This window comes from Pelodiscus sinensis, chromosome 1 (assembly GCF_052426305.1).
Source record: "Pelodiscus sinensis isolate ZL-2025 chromosome 1, ASM5242630v1, whole genome shotgun sequence".
NCBI classification, from domain to species: Eukaryota; Metazoa; Chordata; order Testudines; family Trionychidae; genus Pelodiscus; species Pelodiscus sinensis.
The window spans coordinates 133,441,014-133,457,642 of NC_143052.1; the positions used below are offsets into that span (position 1 = coordinate 133,441,014).

Below are 16,629 nucleotides of genomic sequence, written 5' to 3' on the forward strand. Positions count from 1 at the left end.
GCAAAGGCACATGCCAGTATAGATGCTCTCTTGCGCAAATACTTTTAACGGAAAAACTTTTCCATTAAAAGTATTTGTACAAAATCATGCCAGTGTAGACGCAGCTACAGGGTTAGACAAAACAGTTAAACAGGTTTATGAACCACAAGGAGAGCCATTTTAAGTGAGTGTGATAATGAGGTATAAAAGTCAGAAACGGTTACATGAAAATAAAGTTTAACTGCTACTGGTGCCTAACTTAACTAAGTATACTGGATTCAAGTAAAGTTTTTCACCATATGTTTTCAGCAGCCTTACTGACCAAACCCCCTACATGACATTCTCATCTCCCAAAATTCAATGATGGCTTCCTTTCTTGTTTTAAGTGGTGTGTCTGTCTGTGTGTTTGTCTGTGTGTTGGCGTGTTTGCCCTTAATGTTTGCAGTTTTAGTCCCCCGTTGGGGGGGGGGGGGGGGAAGCATTTCCAGCTGGCTATTAAGAGTCATAAAAATCTCTGTGGAAAGACTTTCCTGCTGCTTTTTTTCCTTGCTTGTTTGAGCTTCATTTGTCTCCCCTTCCTGATTGACAACTGTTTAATCCTGAAATTCAAGTTAAGCGGAACATAAATTCCTTTGTTTAAGACAGACCAAACTCAGTCTGGAACATGTGGTGTTAACACCACAAAACGGACTCTTATAACTTCACAAACAGTGTTGCCACATATTTTATCAGGACTATATCGAGCAGGAAATAATGAGTTTTCAAATGATACCTCACAAGGCATACTTTGTACAAATATCATTACAATAGTGTTCAGGATGTAGGCATGGGTACACTCTGTCACAAGGGCTTTCTGTGGTGGTTTAAGACAGATGAAGACGGAATGGAAGGCTCATTTGCTGCTCGTTATTGCATGCTGTGTCTGAATGGTACGTGGCCCTCATAGACAGGTTTTACCTTTACTTCTGTGTTCCATAGCAATGATTACAGATAATACAAGTTTATTAGAGCTCAGTTTCCACTGATTTGTAGCTATGAACATTGATTTGTAGCTATGAACTTCTCCTAAGGGGCTATCTCCCATGATTGTTGTTTGGAAGCTCAGAAATTCAGTAGCTACCATTTCAACATTAATTGATTCCTGGGTTTAATGATGGTCTCAAGAGCACCATAGATTTAGTGGCTCACTGAGTTCCTTAAACATCCTTATTTTGTTCAGCTTTTTATGGTTCTATTCCTTCTCTCCTGACAGATAAGGCAATAGCAAGAGGGACCCAATAGCAGCATATTATATTATAAATATTGGGCAACAGTATACTAATACACTAAGCGCAACTGGCCCAGTTTACTGTTCAGTTCTACAGTTGTACAAAATCATGTCCTCTGATAGCCCAGCTGGTGCATACTGTAGTTCAATAAAATGTTGAAGGAAATACATTCTTCTAACTTAATATTTTTGCAAGCCTTTTAACATTTAAAAATTAGGTATTCCTTGTAGTGGACTTGCCTGTTCCAAGTTTGGAGATTTAAAAATCATTCAATTTCCCAGTAATATCATTGTTTGGAGGGAGGGTGGGGAGGATTGATGCATTAATAATACTTGATTAATTCAAAAAATGGATAGCAGAATGGGGCTGAAACTTTCCAGAGTGCTTCTCATTTGGCCATTAGAGATTTGACAGCCCCAAAGACTACCTTTTGTAGGCATTTCCTCAGTTACAGAAGAAAAATAAGGCTGTGAACTGGATTAAGTCTTAACCTTACCTGTAGTATCACATAATGATATTTCTGGTAGAGTTGTCACAGAGCCTCTGCTCAAATTAAAGGATGAAGGCCATTAGTGCAAAGACATCAGTGGATTCATATACTTCTACATGTGGTCTAGATGGGGCAGAGAACCATCGGTTATAACTGAGCTCTCACGTACCTGCTCTTTAGAGCTTCTTGCCATTTTTTCCCATCTAATTTCCCACCTGACATCTGTGTGGTCAGTGAAAGTAAACAGATTCTCTGCTGGTGCAATTCATCTGCACAACTATGGATCTGGAGAACACAGGCCAAACTATTTCCTTCTGTGGGCAGAGTTTTAAATCATGACAGCTATCTTTGCATTGTTATGGAAAAGGAAGTTGTGGAAGCCCCTGCATTTGGTACAATTAAACTAGTTCTGACCAAAGGTTAGAAAGATTGTTCTCTTGTGTACATTTACTACAACAGGGAGTCAAATTAGGTGTTCTAATTTGCCGCCTTCATCACTGGATTCTATGAAAGAAAGTTTGCTAATCTTCTATGTTTTAATGGGGCTACCTTCCTTTGTTTGCTAGAGCATTGCAGAAGATGACACCTCGACATTGATTTTTGGGGTGGAGTAAATCTTCGTTCCTCTCATGGCACCATTCTTTTCTTTAGCTACATATTGGTTTAATGTTTGCCATTGGCCTCTACTTTCTTATTTAAAAAGAGACAGAGGTAACTGGCAAGAAAGCAAGCAAGCAAGCAGGGGTGTGTGTGGGGGGGGGGGGGGAGAGACAGGGAATACTCTTTTTGGCCATAGTAACAAACCACCTTACTGGGAGAAAACAGCATGGGGATGAGGCCATTTAAAAATTGCCCCCTACTAACAAAAAGGTTTTTTTCCACTGCTAAATTAAAATTGATTTTCAGGGCATCACTCTAATTTCTGAATTGGGCTCATATTCAACTTTAGATTAGTCATTGGATGATTTTCAGTAATATATCTCAGTTCCTCTCATAGTTGAATAAAAAGTTAATATTTTGTAATAATCTCTTGCTATCTGCATTAATTATTTTGTTTTGTTTCTCTTTAGGTATTACTACATTAATAGCAAACAATGTCTATGAGGCAGCATTTCCTCTTCACGATGTATGTATACACAATTTAAAATGTAAAACATATCATTCTAACAGCAGTATTAAATGCTACTTAGACACTAATAATTATGTCTGTGAGAATACAAAATATCTACTAATATATTTATAGATTATCATAATAATATAAAGTCTTAAATGAAATATATTCTGGCTATAACTGAACAGCAAAACAGCTGAGCAAAAGTATTTTTCTTTTATTACATTGTTTCTGTTTATATAGCACTTATCATTTTCATTTGTTTCTGTAGGGTGAATATGAAGGTCAAAATGATGACATGAATGAAAGAAAGGTAAAATACTTTACATCATAAATACATTTTTGTGTTGTATTTGCATATGCTGAACTAGAACTGCATGAATATTCCAAGGAAGTAGATACAAATGTTCATTTGAATAAAAATGTTTTCAGATTCATTTCATTGGTACCTATGAACCTTTTTATTTATATTTCTTGAACTTTCTTTCACATAGTTGATGGTTTATTTGCAAAAATGTCCACAGAAATTTTGGCAATGTTTGGATGAATTCAGTTCCATGTGGCCATCTTGAAATTCCTTTAAATTCCCTCTTCCTGTTTAACATAGTTCCGGTCAGCCAATCAGGAAGCAAAAATATAGACATGTGACATAGATAATGAATACCACACCACAAACAGATGATGATTATATAGATGAATAATCAAACTGATAGTGTTTAACTTTTGTATAAACTCAGAATAACAAGAAAATTTGTAAAATATAAAATTGGTTTACAGAGAATTTGGATACAATTATTCCCATTTGTGCATTCAAGTCTATCTTCTTCTACACATAAGAAACTGATAACCGTAAGAAACAGAACCTACTCATATTATTGTTTTAAATATAGGTGCTAGCTATTACAATTGAGCTAAACATTGGAATATTAGAATCAGTTAAGTTCCATTTTATATTTGTGTGTGCTCACTCCCTACCCCTCCTTGAATGTTTGTGTCAAAGCAGTTTTTCTAATAAGAAAAGGAATAGGAAATGGGGAGAGACAAAGTACCCTTAATAATAAAAAGCCTAAAATGCAACTAGATTCCTAACACACTGAATACATATTCTTTGTTACTAACACAGAATTTCATAAATATTTTACCTGGTGATTTTTCATACTGTTGTGTGTGACTTCTGATGCACGAAGGAAGAATTGAAAATACCATTCATTTCCCAACCTCCTTAGCAATGTTCCCATAGCATTCAGAAGTTTAGTTACCAACTAATCCACATCATGTGATTATGAATGGATTTGAAAATAAGCTTGAGCACAATTTTTCAGTCTATTATCCCTAGGCCCTCAAGACAGTGGCATGGAAGAGTTGAAAAACTTGATTTTTCTGGGCCACTGTTGGTAATGATAGTAGTCAGCCACTAGGTGGCTCTGTTCTGCATACAGTATTTTATTTAGGGTATGGTCTTTCCTTGGTGAAGAAAGGAGACAAAGTTGGGAGTCAAACCAATGTAGAAACCTGTTTGTTTGTCTTTCTAATTTACAGCTCTCTTGTATAACCACCTCTTGATCTAGTAGATCTGTGTTTCTCTATATCATGATGTTGTCTACACTGCACTTACAGTCACTTCGTCTGGTTAAATGGAGTGTCACTACTATCAGCTCTCAAGGCAGTTGCAGAGTTTACCCTCTTAAAAACTAGACAAATCTTCCAGCTACAGGAAGAATTCTAAAATAGCAGTTAGGCAATGAGGACAAATTGGATAATGTGGCGAAGGGGAAAAGAGGATCTAAAATATAAAGGTCTGCAAAAACAGTCATCCATTAAGTTGTATTTTGTACTGCTTTCTTTTTATCCTGCCTATTAGGTCCTGTTATGAAGTGTTAAGCATTAAAAACATAAAAAAGTTCTTTCCAGAAATACTACATTGATTATTCACATATGGCTCTGCTGTGCAGCCATAGAATCTGCTGTAGTATTTCTATGTATAACATCATCTGTTTTCTATCTGAAGCTAATAGTCTCAGTGTTTAATTTCCTGAAAAGCACTGATCAGGTTTAAAGGAAGGGGGACATTTTTTTGGCTATTTTCTGCTCCTTTTTCTTTTGTCCCCTTTAAGTTATATGCATCTTCTATTTTATTGCCTGTAGAATAACCTCAAATAATGGTGAACTGAGCCTGTCTGGGGTATTTTTCCTCATAAGGAAGTCATAGTAATTAAGATTGATGTAGCAGCTCATAAAGTAAAAAGTTAATCCTAATTAACCCTCTTCAAGATCTTTATGGGGAAAATGCCCCGTGAAACAATGCATTTGTGATTGGCTGTTGAGAACCAGAAAAATTCATTTGGTGCAACACACATTCTGCCTATGACTACTCGTAAGAGCAAAGGAATTTCCCTCTTCCAGTGAGATGCCTGATAAAGAAGAATGCTATGTGTAAAGAAACTACTGCACAGCAGCATTGTAGTTGCTTACCTTAAGGGGAAGGATCAGTGGTCTGATCTTTTTTAAGCCCCTACCCACTATTATCAGTTGCCTCTTCACTGCTAGTACTATGCTTTATGCTAAAAAATGTCACCACCCATTTACAAGGAGTTGCAAAGTCTATGTGGAAATTAAACAGGCAGCCAGCTAACATAACACGCACAGGATAATATATATGGTTGAAATGCATTGTGATCTTCCTATGTAAAGTACCACTGTTAATGGAAGCCATGGAAATATAGGTAAAATGTGATGTTACAAAGCTCTATGGGAACACCAATTATTTTTGTACGGTCATCCAAAAGTATTTCAGATTAAACTGTGTTTTGTGAATTTCAGTTTTAACAATTTTATCTGACTTGGCAGGGACAGTCCTTCAACTTCATAGCCTTTAAGAGCTTCATAATAATCTGAGTTCTTGGCATAATTGTGGTTGAATTGGATCATAGATTTTTATTAGAAATACATCCATTATTTGTTTACATTTTAAATGTATTTATCTGTCACAGCATTTAAGTACCATTTGGATTTGATTTAGGGTTCCTCTGACTCTTTCAGTGGATGTGCTTATAAAGTTGGATAGTTTACAAAATCAATGAACTTTTCAATGAATATTGTGGGATGTTCACCAGGAGTGGATATTAAATTGGGAATGCAAGTTTTCAGGTTGAAAAAATGAATATGGAATCAGTAGTGTAAGATGCTGATGATTTTGAGTACAAACCCACTGAAGCCAATGAGAATTGATAGAGGAGCTGGGGAAATAACTGGTTTATCCATTTTTTGGCAATTTTGAAAATTGGGAAAAATAATTTGGGGTTGGAGGAAAACCATTTTTTTTTAAATATTTGGAAGTTGGAAAAGTCCAAAAAAATGTTCTCTGTCTTATTCTCTATTCTTTTTTAATGCTTCCTAACATTCCACTTGCTTTTTTGCCTGCTGTGGCACACTGTGTGGATGTTTTCAGAGAACTATTCACAATGACTCCAAGATCTCTCTCTTGAGTGGTGGTAATAGCTAATTTAGTCCTCGTCATTTTGTACATATAATTGGAATTCTGCTTCCCAATGTGCAGGGCTCGACAAATTCTGGAAAACCCTACTCGCCAGACAAAAAAGGGACTCGCCACCCTCCCCCCAAAAAAGTGTTTTTTTAATAGTATAAATTCCTAATAAGAATAAGAACAGTAATTACTAATAAGTTATTAATAAATATCACCTAAGTTATTAATAAATATCTTATAGACCTCTACCTTTTCCCTCTGCTGCCATGTCTCCTCCCCTTGCTCCATCATCTCCCCTGGTGCCTGCTGCCCCCCAACCCCTCACCCTCCCCTGCTGTCCTGACTCCTGCCTTTCTCACTGCCCTCAGCTTTCCTGAGACCTGCCCCCCTCTACCAGCCCTTCTCTCCCTCCTGTGCCCACTCCTCCAGTAGCCCCACTTTGATCATGTGAGCTACCCCTCCTCATCCCCTCTCCTAACACCTCCCTCTACACACCTGCCCTGCCTCTCTCCTCTGGTGCTGGTCCCTCCCCTGCAGGTGTCTGCCCTTCTGCTTTACCCCCTGCATCCTCCTGGTGCCTCCCCCTTCCCTCACTGCCCCTGCCCCCGTTGCTCTCTTTTTCCTTGATGCCCACCCTCTCACCACCCTCTGCCCCCCATAACCCTGTGCCCTCACACACGACTTGCTCCATCCCCGCCTTCCTCATGCCCACCCCTTCTTTCAAGCCTTCTCCCAGCACCTCCCCCTTCCCTCTCTAGCCCCCAGTGCCCTTACTGTCTCCTCTCCCAGCATCACCCTGTCTCCCCTACCATTGACACCTCTCTTCCTGCCCTTTACCTCATTGTCTGCACTTTGCCCCCTGGCATTTGTCTCTCCTTCACCTCTGTCCCTGGGTGCCTTCCCCTTTCTTCTTCTCCTCCTGACCTCTTCCCCTCCCCTCCCCTCAGCATAAGCCCTTTCCCCATATTTTTCCCCTTCCCTCCCCACAGTCCAGTCCAACCCAGCCCAGCTCCTTCCCCTCCCCCAGGGCCAGGTCTAGGTCTTTTGCTGCCCCAAGCAAAACATTTTTGGCCGCCTCCCCCCCTTTTTCTTGTCTTTTACACGTTTGCATTTTGCAATTTTTTTTGTTTTGTTTTCATTTTTGTCCCGGCATTTTAGCCCTATAAATAACTTATAGCATTTTCATTTGTTTTTTTCCATAAAGGCAAAGGTGCTTCAAGTGAACTCCACCTTTCACTCGCTGCTGGATCACAGCAGCCTTTTCCCTGCCCTGTCCAGCTCCTCCCTATGGACAAGCACCCCATCACTCCTGACCCACAGGGGAAACGGTGCAGGGACAGCACAGAGCCAGAGGGGTGCAGGGAACAGTGTGGGGGAGTACAGGGGTGGTGCAGGGAATGGGAGGCACAGAGTCAGAGGGACGCAAAGTGCGGGGTGCGATGGAGGCATGGGGAATGGGACGCGGGGAACAGGAGGGGCAGAGGGATTGGGGTCTAGGGGCAGTGCATGGAATGGGCAGCACAGAGCTGGGGGGAAGAGATCGGAGGGGAGCAGGGTGCAAGGGTGGTGCAGAGCCAGACAGTCGCAGGGAAGAGGGAAAGCAGGGGATCCGAGGTACAGGGGAGCAGGGGCGGTGTGGGGAATGGGAGGCACGGAGACATAGGGGCGCGGGGTGGGTGCAGCGAGCCGGGTGGTCAGCCGGGAGTGGTCTCTCACCGGCGAAGATGTTGGGGCCACGGCAGGACTGGAGCCGGCGGGCTGCGCTGCAGCCAGCTCCCAGGGCCACACAGCCAGAGCCGAGCTGCCACGGACTTTTAAAATCAGTGGGGCCATGTCCCGCCACCGTCCTGGCATCTGCTGGTGTCCCGCCCTCTGGCTCGTGCCCTGCCTCCTTGCGCCGGAGCTGCACACAGGCAGCCCGGCGCTGAGAATCACTGCGCTTCCCCCTTCCCAGCTGTGCTCCACTCCTCCGCTCGGCCGGCGGATTGGATGATGCCGCGCCGCCCATAGTGCAGGCTTTGGCCAGCTCCACCCCTGCACTTGCCAGCTGATAAAATCTACTCACCACAGGCGAGTGGGCGAGTGCATTTGTTGAGCCCTGCCAATATGCATTACTTTACATTTATCAACACTAAAATTCATTTGCCATTTTGTTGCTCAGTCACCTAGTTTTCTGAGATCCTTTTGAAACTCTTCATACTCTGCTTTGGTCTTCACTGTCTTGAACATCTGAAAATTTTGCCACCTCACTGTTTACCCTTTTCTCCAGATCATGTTGAGTAGGATTGGTCCCAGCACAGACTAGGGATATTAGATATATTGTAATTGAATAGTCATGTAATTGCATGAAATCTTAGCAGTTACACAGCTACTCGATAGTCCCATGAGGCAGGGCCGGTAGCCAGTACGCTCCTGGCCCCACTCCTTCTGATACAGAGGCAGCAGCGTGGGGTAGCAGCACCCTCTGTCAACGAGGGCCTGAGCTCGCTGCAGACAGAGGCTGTTTCCGGGAAGGGGGGGGGGGGGAAGAGTAGGGGAGGGTCAAAGCTCCTCATGGACAGAGGCTGCTCCGTCTCTCATGGAGCAACCTCTGTCTGCAGCAAGTCTGGGCCGGCCTTAGGCAGAGGCTGGTTTGGCAGCAGCCCCTGTCTGCAGGGGAAGGGAGGAGAAAGGAGGAGGAAGGAGTGCAAGCTCCCCATGGACAGAAGCTGCTCCAGCCTTGTCCACAGGGAGCTCGGATTCCCCGTGAACAGGGGCTGCTGCCGCGAACCAGCCTCAGTCCATGGGGAGCCCAGGCATCTTGGGGAAGGAGGGCATGCCACACTGCAGAGCTGGTTCTGAGGTGGGGGACTGGCTTTTAAGCCAACTCCCCCCAGCAGTGGCTCCTGCCTGCCCCCCCTTCACTGCCTCTGTAAGAGAGGCCAACAAGCCAGCATGTGTGGAGAGCCAAAAGCCAGCTCCCCAGGCGTATCTGCTCCAGCCTGCCCCCTGATCCTCCACACTGCTGCCTCTGAGGCAGCAATGGGGGGGAGGGTGGATGTGTGTAGTCAATATAATTAATAAGTCAAGGCGTATTGGTTATTTGTGCAGTGCACTACACATTGATATCCCTAGTATTGATCCCTGCGGGTCACCGCGAGTTTCATCTCTCCATTTTGAAAAGTGACCATTTATTTATTCCTACCCTTTGTTTCCCCGTAATCAGTTATCAATCCACGAGAAGACTTTCTCACTTATCCCAGGACAACTGCTTAAGAGCCTGTAGTGAGGAACCTTGCCAAAGGCTTTCTGGAAATCTAAATATACTATATCTACTGAATCCCCCTTGTCCACATGCTTGTTGATGCCTTCAAAGAACTTAGTAGATTATTAAGGCATGATTTCCCTTTACAGAAACCATGTTGACTCTTCCCTCAACAAATTATATTCATCTCTGTGTCTGACAATTCTGTTCTTTACTATAATTTCAACTAATTTGCCCAGAACTTATGTTAGGCTTACTGGTCTGTAATTGCCAGGATCATTTCTAAAGCCCTTTTTAAAGATTGGCACCCCTTTAGCTATCTTCCAGTCATTTGAAACAAGATGATTTAAAGCAGGGGTTGGGAACCTAAGACCTGGATGCGACCCCCAGTTTGCCTGGATCCAGCCCCAAGGCTCAGGGCTCCCTCTAGCATTGGGGAGCCCATTCTGGTGCTCCAACACCTCCCTCCCACCATTCCCATGCCTGGCTGAAGCACACAAAATTTATTAACTTGGGCCCTCCAAGGTTCTGATGTGCAAGGGAAATGTGGAGAGTGTTTTTCTCCTTCTCAGTCAGGGGCCACTTCAGGGTGAGGGTTCCCCTCCTTGCTTCTTACTTATGTACAGCCCCCAACTGATTTTTCTTTGGGTCAGTAGCTCCTGACCCAAAAAAGGTTCCTCACCCCTAATTTAAAGGATAGGTTACAAACCATAGCTAATTGTTCCACAATTTCACATTTGAGTTCTTTCGGAACTCTTGGGTGAATGCCATCTGGTGACTTGTTTCTGCTTAGTTTATCAATTCGCCCCTTGGACCACTCTACTTAGATTCATGTAAGATTTTTACTTCATTTGATTGCACATTTTCTTTCACATATAGTGCCACTCCCCCCCAGAACGACCTGTTCTATCCTTCTGATATATTCTGTATCCTGGTATGACTGTGTCCCATTGCTTAGCCTCATTCCACCAGTTTTCTGTGATGCCTGTTATATCAATATCCTCATTCATTACAAGACACTTTAGTTCACCCATCTTATTATTTAGACTTCTAGCGTTTGCATATAAACACTTAAAAAGCTTGTCACTATTTAGCTGTCTGCCAATGCCTGATACAATTGAATGGGACTCTTTTTCATTTGACTGTTTCTGATCTGATCTTATGATCTTCCATCCTCTTCTGTTTATTAGGACATAGAGAATCTCTATTTATAGATCCTCTATTAAGGGATGTGTCTGTCTGATCCATGTGGTTTTCCGTACCTGACAGCGTTCCCCCCCCCAGCCCTTAAAAGCTGCTCTACAATCTTTTTGATTTTAAGTGCCAGCAATCTGATTCCATTTTGGTTTAGGTGGAGCCCATCATTCCTGTATAGGCTCCCCCTTTCCCAAAAGTTTGCCCAGTTCCTAATAAATCTAACCAGGGATGGCCTGAGGCAGGCTGCCGGCAGCTGGCGCCCCAAGCGGAATGTGCAATTGCCACCCCCGCCTCCACAGCCCTCAATGGCATGACGTCATAATTGGGCACCCTGTTTAACACAGCGCCCTAGGCAACGGCCGAGTCGGCCTATACACATGGGCTGCCCCTGAATCTAACCCCCTTCTCTCTACACCATCGTCTCATCCATGCTTTGAGACTGAAGTTCTGCCTGCTTACCTGGCCTGGCACGTGGAACTGGAAGCATTTTGGAGAACACTACCATAGAGGTCCTGGATTTCAATCTCTTTTCTATCATTCTAAATTTGGCTTTCAAGACATCTCTCCTACCCTTCCCTATGTCATCGGTGCCTGCGTGTACCACGACTACCACCTTCTCCCCAGCACTACATATAAATCTATGTAGATGTCTTGAGAGATCTGCAACCTTGGTACCAGGCAGGCAAATCACCATATGGTTCTCCCTATCATCACAAACCCAGCTGTTTATGTTTTTAATGATCGAATCCTTCATTACTAACACCTGTCTTTTCCTAATGACTGGAGTTCTCTCTCCCAGAGAGGTATCCAAAGTGTGAGAGGGTACACAACATCCTCTGGAAGGAGGGTCTCACCCATAGGATCATTTCCCTCTGCTCCAGTTGGATGCTCCCCTTTCCTGAGCCTTTCACCATCTTCAACAGCTGATTCACGGTATTCTAGCTCTGGAAAAAAGAGAGAGGAGTGGGGGCAAAGCATGTATCAGTGGATTCATGAGGCTCCAAAAGCACTGGGGGGGAGGGGCAGATAAGGAGGAGTAGGAAGTGTGGAGCTCCAGTTTCCCAGTGCAAGATAGGCATGTGGGGAAATGGGACAGACAGGGGGTCCGCAGGTCTCAGGTGGAGCTCCAATGGGTTGCATGTGGCCCACAGGCCATAGGTTGAACTCCACTGTTCTAGCATGTGGCCTCAACAGACAAGTATATGTCATCTGGATCCTCCAGGGTCTGAGGAGAATGTTGCCTCTCTCTTAGGGTACGTCTACACTAGCCCCCTAGATCGATCGAGGGAGGCTAATGAAGGCAACCAGAATTGCAAATCAAGCCCGGGACTTAAATATCCTGCGCTTGATTTGCATGTTTCCTACCGGTCGCCATTTTAGAAATTGACTAGCCCGAAGTAACTGCCCGCGTCTACGCGCGGCAGTGAAACAGGTTTCCAATTTAAAGCCCCTAATTCAAATTAGGTGGTAAACCTCATTGCAGGAGGAATACCACCTAATTCGAATTAGGGCTTTAAATCAGAAGCCCGTTTCACTGCCGTGTGTAGATGCGGGCAGTTATTTCGGGCTAGTGAATTTCTAAAATGGCGACCAGCTGGGAACATGCAAATCAAGCGCGGGATATTTAAGTCCCGGGCTTGATTTGCAATTCTGGTCGCCCTCATTAGCCTCTCTAGATCGATCTAGGGGGCTAGTGTAGACATACCCTTAGTTTCCCTCCAGACTCTTCTGAGCAAAATAAGAAAGATCCTCCCAGATAACAGCAATTACCACACCTGAGCCAACAGGTAACTCCTCAGTTTCAAGGACTCTTCACCCCCAAATTCAAATTGGTGCAGGTATTAGGAGTCGGACACATCCTTTATACCACACACTTGTCTTGGTGCTGCATCAATCACTTGCTGCGGTCCTCTCTCCAACAGCCTCATTGTTTGGAACCTATAAAACTGCTTACCTTCAATGGAAGCCTTCTGTGACAGTTACTAAGCAGAGTCAGTAACTGCAACATCCTTCTTCTAGACACATCCGTACTCTTCTAAGAGGGGCTGCCATGAAGAAGGATCAGTTAAAATCCCATGTCTCCTTCCCACCGCTTCTTTCTCTTTGGACTTAAAAAAACAAATCCAACAGTTTAAGCATCACTATAACATTCTCCATATAGTTTTTTTCCCCCTAAAGAAATAGGTAGGATGATATTTTCTAAAGCACTCAAGATGGGTTTAATTCTACTCATATTGAACTGTGGGAGGTAGGGTGGTTAATACAATTTTTTTTCACTCGGAGCAGGTATAGATAAATGCTGAGTGCTTTTAAAAGACCCATTGATAACAATTAGTAAATTGGGGCCCAATCCAATGTACTTGGCCTCTGATGGAGTTATCCTCTATTTTAAAATTTGTGATGATTTCTTTATTCCAGTTTTTAGTTACTTTATGTGACCCTGGATATGTGAACCACTGAATTAAAATAATTGGGTAGCACCTTGAGATTCTTCTCTGTAGTCTGAAATCCAGGAACACAAAGGGTATGTCTAGACTACAGGCTTTTGTCGACAGAAGTTTTGTTGACAGATACTGTCGACAAAGCTTCTGTCGACAAAGAGCGTCTAGACTACATTCAATTCTGTCGACAAAGCAAGCTGCTTTGTCGACAAAACCCTGTAGTCTAGACACAACCCTAGATGCAGTAACACCTTCTGTCGACAAAACTCTGTCGACAAAAGGCGTTATGCCTCGTAAAATGAGGCTTACCAGCGTCGACAAAACTGCTGAGTTCTGTCGACGTTATGTCGACAGAACTCAGCGGTAGTGTAGAGGCAGGTATAGTTTTGTCGACAAAAGTCCACTTTTGTCAACAAAACTCTGTAGTCTAGACACACCCCAAGTGATAATGGCATCCTGATGCAAAATTTCATAGCACATAAATTGGAGCTGCATAATATTGATCAGAAAGGTACAAAGGTCCATGTTCACACTTAAAAAAATGATGTTTGTAATTTGATTGTGAACAGTTGTTTTAAGTTAATTTTCTGTCTTTCTTTATTCTAGTTGCTGTATCAAGAATGGGCAAGATACGGAGTATTTTACAAGTATCAGCCTATTGACCTCATAAGGTAATAGATGTGACAAAAACAGTGTGAGAGCAGAATCTCAACTAGTGTAAATTGGTGTAGTTCCATAAATGGTCACCAGCTGAGGATTCTGGTTTTTTGCTATTGTGAGGAATGGTAATAAATCATCTTCATGCTTGGTATCCTTTTCTATTTGCTCTAATAATAATGTATAACAAGCAGAATACAGCAACTCATCATTACACCTCTTGGTTTGCAATATATCTAGTCCTGGGCAAATACAATACTTCAAAAAAGTGTTTGCACAATTTCATTCAAAAAAGTATTTGCACATTATGTGAGTGAACTTTTGTTTATAAAAACGTTCACTGAAAGTGATATTTTGTTGAATAATCAGCAGACTGTGTTTATATGAAGTTTTACCCAGAATTTTTGTCTGGTAGTAGTGAAATTAACCATTAAGTATTGGAACAATTTACCAAAATAGATTGATTCTTCATTGTTAACAACTTTTAATTCAAGATTTGAAGTTTTTTGAAAAGATCAGCTCTAGGAATTATTTGGGGATAATTGTGTGGCCTGTGTTGGAAAGAAAGACAGAATAGATTATTAGAATGGTTCCTACTGACTGTAGAATCTATGAATCTATGAAATTACCATAATTTTCCTTCTCCTGGTTTATGTTAAGTTTCTGTCATCCAGTCAGGGAGCAGAAACTGTGATTTGAACTGATCTAAATATTCCAAATCTTGAAATTTCAATGAAATTTTGAATTTAAAAAATGCTTTGAGGAAAATTCTTTAAATTACAAAATACTTCCCTTTATTGGACCAGTTTTTTCATGAAACAGGTGACTAGTCACACCACTTGAAATACAGAAGTAAGAGAAAGTTGCACCCATGACCTGTAGGCGTGAAGTGTTTTCTTATAAAATGATTGTCCAATAAAAAAATGAATAGGTTAAACCCAGTCGTGGATACATTTTGAACAAGAAAATGGGTTAGTAATTTGTGAAGTAAATTTTTCACTATGAATAAGTTAATCCATCTCCAGGAGTGGGTTAGACTGTTTCACCCTTCTCAATATGAGCAAGTGCTTACTCAGGTAATCCCATTGAAGCTTACTTGAGTAATTGCTTCTCAGAAGGAGTTTGGCTGTAATTAATTTCATTCATATTAATGATCCCATCTGTATGTAAAGCACATTTATTATTTTACCCTGAAGTTAAAATACTGTATATGACTATACTGTATTATGGAGAAGATATTTCAGATGTATGAATTATAGTTAGGTTTGCCATTATTACTGAAAGTCAGTGGGTGTTCGATAACCTACTTCTACTTGAGCCTTTGAAATTCTCCCTTTCCAACCATTTTTAGCCTCCAAAACTTCGTGTGAGATTTGCATACATACATTCTGCCTAATATCAAGCCAGGCTCCAGTATTATATAGGTAAGCCATCATGGCACAAAACATGATGACAACTGCCAGCATGATCTGAAGTATGGTAGTCCAGGTTTAAAAAAATAAATGTGAGCTGGTCATGGGAAAGTTAAATCTATACCAGAATTAGAGCTAATGAGGATTCTTTGCAGTTCTCTGGTTTATACTGCATCTTAATTTGGAACTTGGTGTTGTCAGTACTCATGGTGGTCTTTAACAACACTGCTGTGATTTCATAGAAATGCTGCAGTTTTAAACTTTGGGAACAAAATAAGAAGTTTTAGACATGTGCAATTGATTCTTTGTTCTCATGAGAAGATACTCTTAAATGTTATCTTCCATACTTTTGTTAAGTGTGCATTTCACTGTTCATTATGACTAAAATAAATGTAGATTTTATGTTTCAGGTGATGTATAAGTTACAACATACGCATACTGGACAAATTCTCCCCCCGTCCCCATTCCCGAAGTGTATTTTGTGTGTGTGTGTGTGTGTGTGTGTGTGTGTGTGTGTGTGTGCATTTAACCTTTACTAGAGAGAGATATTTGTACAACAATCACACTATGCAGATCTGTTTATTCCCAGTGGAAGAAGTAGCAATTCTTAGTGGAAATAAAATAATCCAGTTTTTCGTGTGTGGATTTGTTACATTTTGCAGGCAGACAGCTACTTATACCTCAGGTTGAGAAATAGGGTGGTTTCATTGAGTTGTGATTTGTATTCATTATGGCTTTTTGGCTTCAACTTGATTAGATTTCCAGGTTCAAAACTTGCTTTATGTTTGTGCTAATACCATATAGTTTAACACTCTTCCTCAAAAAATGAGGTTTACGTGGCTTTTCAACAAAGGGGGGGAGGAGGTTCGCCGAAAAAGTCGCATCTAAGCTACTTTCACTTTTGAAAGTGAGATCGGAAGAAGATATGCAAATATCCTCTTTTGACACTTTAACGTAGTCTAGATGAGCCCATATCCAATCTTTGTTTGGTGGTGACAATTATATTAATTTTGTAATACACACACACACACACACACACACACACACACACACACACACACACAGAGCCTGTTTTGACTTATTTGAACCTGCAATGTGTATATTTTTGGTGATTATATTAAAAAATGTTGATGGGGAAAAACATAAAATACAATGTTAATTAAACAATGTTAATTAAATGCAGGCAAAGGCTAGAATGGCAATTGCCACAATGCATATCTTTTCACTATTTACTTTCAGTTCCATTAATAAGAGCATTCCAGATGCCTATGCTAGGAGACAGTTAACTCTTCAACTGCTGGATTAATATAATATGCAATGAACATGAAACACCTCCATCCTCCACT

General features: G+C 41.7%; 1 protein-coding gene across 1 annotated transcript in view; it reads left to right on the top strand.

Annotated features, from left to right (window-relative positions):
* ANO2 (anoctamin 2) overlaps positions 1 to 16,629 on the top strand; it is a 292,358-nt gene that overhangs the window by 97,789 nt on the left and 177,940 nt on the right. The window contains exons 9-11 of the mRNA XM_006128152.4: positions 2,808 to 2,863; positions 3,120 to 3,161; positions 13,821 to 13,885. Coding sequence (XP_006128214.3) covers positions 2,808 to 2,863; positions 3,120 to 3,161; positions 13,821 to 13,885 — 163 coding nt within the window. The remainder of the gene's footprint in view (positions 1 to 2,807; positions 2,864 to 3,119; positions 3,162 to 13,820; positions 13,886 to 16,629) is intronic.